General features: G+C 36.3%; 1 protein-coding gene across 1 annotated transcript; it reads right to left on the bottom strand.

Annotated features, from left to right (window-relative positions):
• Nucleotides 1-6085: 6085 nt before the first annotated feature.
• On the bottom strand, nucleotides 6086-7395 carry LOC137714974 (uncharacterized protein At5g39865-like). Its single transcript, XM_068454160.1, has one exon. The coding sequence runs from the start codon at nucleotides 7128-7130 to the stop codon at nucleotides 6360-6362; it is 771 nt and encodes a 256-aa protein (XP_068310261.1). The 5' UTR covers nucleotides 7131-7395; the 3' UTR covers nucleotides 6086-6359.
• Nucleotides 7396-8129: the final 734 nt, after the last annotated feature.

Genomic DNA, 8129 nt, shown 5'->3' with positions numbered 1-8129 from the left:
TGCAACATTTACACGGAGAGAGAAGAAATATTGAGTCAGAACTGCAAAAGAAGTTGGACAGAGGTGGAAGAAAGCGCGTGCAATCAGAGACTTGTTAAAAATTACTTACAACTTGGAAAGTTCCAATTTTTTTAAATGCTTGACCGAAAACTTACCGAAACGGGGACCGAAATATCGGGGAAAAGAGGACGGAAGGTTGAATGTTTCGGTTCCGCGGCAATCCAGCAACGTTGCCTTGTTTGTCTTGTAGCTAGCAGCCAGCGACTGGGCTCGAACTCGAAGACATATTTATTTGTAGCGCCGTCCTATCGTGGCCACGTGCCGCTCACGTGATTATTTTGGGTGAGCTCTCCTTTTCTTCCTTCCTACTTCTGTAGGGTTGCCACTTGATCAGTTTATAGCATTTTTCCTAGAAATATCATTGACCTCTGGTTTTAATATTTTCTTTTTGGACGATGACAGCACTAATCAAGATTTGGAAATTTGATCAGTTTAATTACTAGTTAATTAGATTAATAGGCAAACCGAAGAACTATAAATGTAGAGAAATACTCATGAAGACTTTGAAAAAGACTATAAGAAATAACATGGAGTACTTTGAGCTAACGGAAGACTTAGCACAAAACCGTGTGCAATGGTGTTCTAAGATTCATACAGCCGAACTCACTAATGAGATAAAATTTTGTTGTTGTTGTTGTTGTTGTTGTTGTTGTTAATTACTAGTTAATCAGATTAACAGGTGCATAAGTCACGTGTTTTTAATGCATGTGATTTGAATTGATCTGAGCTACATTATGATTTTGAAGAATAAAACCAAATGTTTGTCAAAGAATGGAGATAAGATGATGACAATTAAGATCAGGTAGATTTGACTTTATTTGGTGATCGTCATTCTCTTTTTCATTATGCACTATTATAAAATAATCTAAATCATTCATCTTCGAAGTCATCCTTGAACAATTGGCAAAAAGCCAAACTGAAAATTGTTGACTGGAAAATTGAAAGTCGTTTAGTCATTTGATTAGAAGTGTGTTAACTCAATGTTCAATCAAATTCTTCATTTTGTTATGTAATAACAGTTAGATGACTTAACAAACTTCAATTGTGGTATTTCTTTAGTACAATTAATACGTTTGAGGGGGGAAAAGATAGAAGGCTTGGGTTATTAAACCGAAGTGCTTACGAGTCAAGGTAGAAGGAGAAGGTACAAAGAGAAGGTAATGTAGCTAGCGATACTGGCATCGTCATAACTTCATAGGAACCCACCTGCATTTACTTGAATATGCTCATGTCCATTTTTGCTTGTTTTTGTTGCATTTTTTCTTAATTCTATTGGGAATATAGGGATCATTCTGTGTAATTTCCCTTCTTTTGGTCTCTTCTTCTCTGCATAGTTCGAGCCATATTTCTTTTTATGTTAAAGTTCAAGCTTACTTTCATTGAACTATGTACACAGGACTCATACCCCAGATACATACTGCCACAATTATAACTTAAAATGGATCATATGCCATCGTGCAGTTGAGTTAGGCAAACATTACTTGCTCTTCTGCATTTTATTATAATTTGGGTGCGGGGTGAATTTGGAGAAAATTTTACATGTGATAGAAATATTTGACACCGTAATGTTTTCTTTTATGTCTTATAATAGATGAACGATATAATTGATATTACATTAATGAAAAATAAAAACACATGTTATAATATGAGCACGCTAAAAAATCTCTTGTGAATTTGTAACTTGAATTAGTCATTCCATCACACGTAAATCATTGAGAACCTAGAAGAATAATAACATTACATGACGGAGAACAACAAAAATCTCTTTTATAGCTTTTTTTCTTGTTTATTTTTTTGGAGAAGTCTTGAATCTGTAACTTGAACCAGTCATTCCATCACACGAATTCCATGAACCAGTTTAGTTGACCAAAAAAATTCCATGAACCAGTTTCAGTTCCGGCCTGCACAAGACAACCATTTAACAATTAATTAGTAGTTCATCATGGTTTTATTATTTTGTCTCCACAAACAATGATGCAGACCAGTTTGTCAAGTTTTGGTGAAGTGGACCCCAAATGATCATATTAATTAATAATAAACAATATTTTTGTTCTCCAAAAATAACAATATCTTGATTCCTACTTGGATGTGCTTCATGTGGACCTACATTAAATTATTATTATTATTTTTTAAATTAACATGAAAAAAATACATTAGAGGGCAAGCCTTGACGTAACGAAAATGTTGCTTCTTTGTGACTGAAAAGTTAAAGATTCGCGTCGTAAAAATAACTTTTTTCGCAAACCAAGGGATAAGATTGCGTACTACACGTTTCACCTCGACTCTCACCAAGCAAGGAGCCTTGTTGGCTTGGAGTCGGTCCTTTGTGAAAGAAAAATGACATTAGTAACAAATAACAGATAAGACATGCCCTAAATTGTGAAAAGAGTTAAACTATACAGCTCAAGCAGATATAATGGTGTTTGGTCAGTAATTAACATATCTTTTACAGGTAGGGGAAAGAAGATAGTGAAATATAATCTTTCTATAAAATTGAGTTGCTGATCTGAAGTGGCTTCCAAGTCTTCAGGTTTCGGTGGGTTAGAGAGTCTTATTTGCCCAGCAACATCTTCTGCAACTGCAAGTTACAATGACCTTAATGGGGCCCATTAGGTCATACCCTCTTTGAGTGTGTATCTCTGTTCTGTTGGAAAAGAAGTCAACGAGGTTTGAGGTCTGCGTACTCTCGAGTCTCGAATACTCTCGGGAGAGACTGACTGTATCATTCTTTAAATTTGAAATACAGAAATTAATTTGACGTACTTAATGAATGTTTAATAAGAGAGTTGAAACTTTCAGCTTGGGTTTATATACACTTATAGAGCATACAAGCCATTTGGACACAGTCCACAACACTTAAAAAAAAAGTGCAGCGAGGTCTGGCCTCTTATTTGAACAACTTAGATAAATAGGGTTTCGTTTTCGCATAAAAGAAACATAGAAAATTAAGAAAAGGAAATGCTATCTTTTTGTTTTTGTGTGTATGGATTGTGTTAAGGGTTTTGTAAGCTAATAAAGTGTTGCTATACTCATAGAGGCTTTATGTAAAACAACTAAAATTCTATTTTAAAGAGCTAAACTGAAAAAATTCATTTTCGAGATACTGTAAAGTGTCTCTGGTATAACAAAATGAATAGTCACGCTTTAGATTTAAAGAGCAACCGTTCACTTGCTAAATATTAAAAAGATAATAAAACTCTACGGTGGACCCTTAAGCAAGGAGAAAGGAAGAGAGAAGATCGTTTAGAAAATGAGGAGGTTGAGTTTTCAAAATTTGTTAAATAGAGTGTTGTTGGAAGTAAAAAAATTAAACTGAGTAACTAAATTAATAATTTTTTGACACTGGTCACTTGCTAGTTTAACGAAAATTTAGAACTTCTCTTGAAAATGCTTTTAGGGTTTTGGACCCGCCATAGCCGGACCACATTAACTTGCTGCTGAATTTTTTTAGGGTTTGTGCTTGAATGAGTACTTAGTTGAATTAGACCCATTACCGTATGTGGGGCTTTCTGGTCTCCTTTAAAAATAGACAACACAACCTCCTGGTATAGAAAATGTCGGACTATCTATATTTCCAGTGACGCTGGATCAATGTGTAGGAGTTTTGAGTCTCTTAAATGAGCTTTTGAGAAGCCAGTTGGTTTTGGTTTGTGATGTAGGAACCATTGATACGGCTTATAACAAGAGGGATGAAGACTGAGTGTCATTAAACGAAATGATTATTGGGTCTTGATTTGTGACACTATCATCTAAGACGATGAATTATATAAAGTACATCTAACATGGGAATTTGCACATCATCCGGTGTGTACAGCTCCATTGAAATCAATGGCAGCACATCCTTCTCAAAAGTAAGACCTATGCCTCCATGATTGAAGTGGTATAAGGTACTTTATCACATGCATGTTATGTGAGGTGGACCTAAATTTATGCTTGTTTCACAAAGTTTAACTTCGTTCCAAACGGGAACCATATCACATGTGTATTGGTCAACCTGCCCAAACTAATAGTCATAAGTACGTGCTGTATTTGTAAATTGATAAGGTTCGTTTTGCATAATCTTCTATTTGTTTCAGTTGATTCGAATTGGAGAAAAACGAATCAAATGGATCCATATAAAGAAATGGATATGTAATCTATATCCACACATATATGAATGATTCTATATAAGAAAACAGATTCCTTTTTTCGCAGTTGTAACAATTAACCATTACAAGTAATTCAGTTCACTGATCTGACTCGATTATTGATAAGGTGAATAGATCTGTCATTTCTTGAAATCTCTCTTCAAAACAAACCAAGCTTGAGCTTTGATGCATACAATAAAAAAGGACGTAAAGGATGAATTGGACTGAACGAAACCACATAGCTCATCTTTTAATTACCTAAGTTTCTCCAAAAACTTAAGCGTACACTATCAAAATGGAGCTTCATTTGTACAATTTGTAAACTTTTTTCTATATTCATTTAGGTGAGAAACAAAGATGGGTATATTCCTAAAACGATATGTGCCAATTCTCTATTAATCACTTTATTAAACTAGTGACATTTGACCTAATAATTTTTAAGAGATAATGAGAGGTGAGCATCAAATGTGCATCTTCTCCGACATACATCATTTGGGATGAGGTCATTTCCGGATTCTCTTTGTGAGGATCCTAATGATCCTTACATTATGGTTGTTCATCATACATCGTATAACCAGTTTTCGTTATCTTTAATTTTAAATAAAAAAAAATTTAGAATAATTTCTGACCACACGATGTACAATAAATAGCTAAGATGTGAGGATCCCCAGAATTTCTATAATATGTAATCGGATGGGATCCAAGTCCACATCATTGTACGTATGCCAACCTCAAGGTTACACAAGAAAAATGGGCCTTGGGCTTCGTATTTTTAGCCTTCATTTTTTATTTTAATGGATTTTTAATCTATAAGATCTATATATTGTTCATTTTAAAGAAAAATCACATTTTTACACTAAAAAGTCAATTTTGGTACTATTCACTTTACCCTTTATTTTGTCCTTATCATTAAAACTCAAAGTTTTCAAGTCTTTTTCATTAGTTTTCCTTTCTTTTTTCCCTTTTTTGATATAGTAGATACACATTGAAAATAGACCACTTCTCCTTCTCATGTGACTCCGATAGCACATGAAGCGACAGTGTACTTTTGATCCCAGATCAACTGATATGCCAAAGCAGAACCAGTAACCCCAAAGAATGCATCTGTAGAGAGTTCGAACAAAGGGTGAGAGGCTCCAAACCTTTGTGCTTTCTCGAATATGTTACATTTTTGCTCATTGGTTAAACATGCACTGGGTTTGGTTCTTTAGAATGAAACTCTCATGTGTCTTTTTGTACAAAGAATATGAAAATTAAAGGGTTTTCTTCCCCTTGTCCGAAGACGTAGGGAACCACAAAATACCAATAATTTTCCTCATGAGCTCTAATTCACTAACTAAATGCCGTCATATTTAAAAATGGGATGTTTTGATATAGGCGCCTTGTTTTTTAATTCTTTAGACTAAACATACATTTATTTTGAAAATTTCAATTGTCTAACATGACTTTGGAACTGTGAATACAAGATCTCTATTCAATCTCCACGTCTAAAATTTCAATTCCTCTTCACGTGCAAGACAAGATATATATGCAATTTTTGTTGGCGGGAAAATTCTTTGACAGTCCAATGGATAAATTTTAAAAGAATATATATATATATATATATATATATATATATATATAATGTCTAATTTGGTTAGAATTTGACTTCTCTTCAAACCTCATTGTATGGAGTTTAATGATCAGAAAATCTAAAACGTTCAAGAGAGAAAAAAAAAAAAAAAAAAGATTCAAACCTTTAATTAATGTGAGATGGACCAGTAATAAAGATATTCAATTTGAATGGTTCCAATTTCCTACTCCTCGGGCTGGATCCGGAGGGAAATCTCCGGACCTTAAAATTTCTCAAAAATAAAAACAGAAAGAGTAAAATAAAAAATAAAAAAAAATAAAAAAATTCAGGAAGAAGAAAAAATGTACTTAAATTCAGCTCAAATATAATAATCAAAGTTAGCTGACATTAACCTTTTTAATCCATAATTTGGGTGGCAACATAGCCAGCCACACCCCCACATGCGCCGGGCCTACACATTCTTACATGCCCAACAACATTTTTAATAACAAAACTACAAAAACTAAAAAAAAAAATCCCTCCAAGTGGATTTTATCCCTTCTTTTTTAACATTTTTCTCTAATTTTTGTTATTTCTAACTTAGAGGGAAAATTACTAAATTAGAACGGCGCACACGAACAAGAAGAGCACCTGATGAGACCGTTCTCGTTGCACGCCGTACAACTCTTGAAGCCGTTCTTCTCAGAGTACAACTTGTGGCTGCCACTACACTCGTCGCACAGAATAAATCTGTACCCGCCGCACGTGTCGCATACGCCCGGTTCCTGTGCGGGCAATCCTTCCACTAACTTCTTGAGCTCGCCCGCCTCGTGCAAATTTCTCACCTCGTCGGCGCCCCCTATGTACCTCCCGCCAATGAAAACCCTCGGCAACGTCAACTTAGTTTGTTGACCCAGAATCTGCTGCAGCTCGGTTAAAAACCGGTGGTCCATCGCCAGATCTCGTTCATCCAAGGAGACGCGAAACCCTCGGAGAATCGATCGGACGGTCTTGCAGTCCTCGAACGTCGACCGAACGACACGTAGGCTTGTGAAGTAAACGACAATGTGTTTCTCCGCGCCCGGGATGGAGCTGATCGACGGCTCAGATTGTTTTGTGGAGATTTCATCGTCGGATTGGGGTTTGAGGTGTGAGGATGTGAAGGGCTGGGCGGCTGACCAGGCGCGGAGGAGCGAGTTGGCGACTCGGACACGATGGAAAATAGCGGAGGCTTTTTTGGTGGCGGCGCCGGTTGTCGGTTGCTGGGAGTGGTCGTCGGTTTCGTCGGCGCAGAGGGTTTGGATGTCTTTGAAGGAGGAGAAGGAGAAGGGGGAGGATGGGGATGACGTGCCGTGAATCTGAACAGTTGATTTGCTCCACGGCCGCCACATTTGAGGGTTGGGATCAGAAGTTGGATTTTAGCAAAACCCAGATGAAGAATTGAACAAAGATTGAAACTTTATGAATTGGGTTGAAAAAACAGGAAGAAATATGAATTGGGTTTGCTCTGTTTTTTGAATTTATGGGATTTGTGGGGTGATTTCTCTGGTTTCTGGGTTTTTCTTTGCTTAAAACAAAGGCCTTGGTGATTGAAATTTGAAAGGGAGTTCTGCAAAGTTGTGGAGAACTTGAGAGAGAGAGAGAGAGAGAGAGAGAGAGGGGAGGGATTGGATTGGACTGGACTGGATAGATAGGTAAAATGCTTGTTTTTGTTTTGGGGGGGGGGTGGTTTGGGGGTGTGTGTTAGGCAGTTGGTTAAGGTAGTTGAGAGCGGTGGTGTGTTTTGTTTATGCCTTAATGGGGATTTAGGAGAGAAGGGAAGGGATGAGAGGCGGTAATTAGTGAGATGAGTAATTGGGATTTAGAGCCTAATTATAGATGAGAGGTCCTGTGTTTAGGAGATTAAGTAACTTTTTCCTAATTTTCCATATACTTTTATCTAGTCAAGCTTGTTCCTTAAAAAGAAAATTTGAAATAGGTCCAATTTTATGGACTATTTTTTGAAATAGGTTCAATTTTAGTGACATTTGACTTTTGAAATATGTCCAATTTTTAGTTACTTTGGATCCATTTCATAAAACCCCTTCCTTTTATGTGTTGTATACGTCACAGTTGACGTATATTTGGGTGAACTTTATTTATCATGGGTTGGATTTAGACTGAGATTTAGAGGGACAAAACTGCTTGACTACACAAGAGTTGGTAATGATTGATGACTGATGCTAATGACAATTTTAAGCTTGAGTTCAGTTTACTCTATACATTTACCTACAACTTAACCAGCATTGATGTAGTACAAGATAGAGGTCAGTTGAAGTGGGAAAAAGTCTAAGAAACGAAAGCGGTTCGGATTGGAAAGAAAGCAGTTCAAGTAAGTCGAAAATCTTAAA

This window comes from Pyrus communis, chromosome 14 (genome assembly GCF_963583255.1).
Source record: "Pyrus communis chromosome 14, drPyrComm1.1, whole genome shotgun sequence".
In the NCBI taxonomy this organism is placed as follows: Eukaryota; Viridiplantae; Streptophyta; class Magnoliopsida; order Rosales; family Rosaceae; genus Pyrus; species Pyrus communis.
Note: the sequence above shows the minus strand (reverse complement) of the source record. Positions and strands in the feature narration are given on the sequence as shown.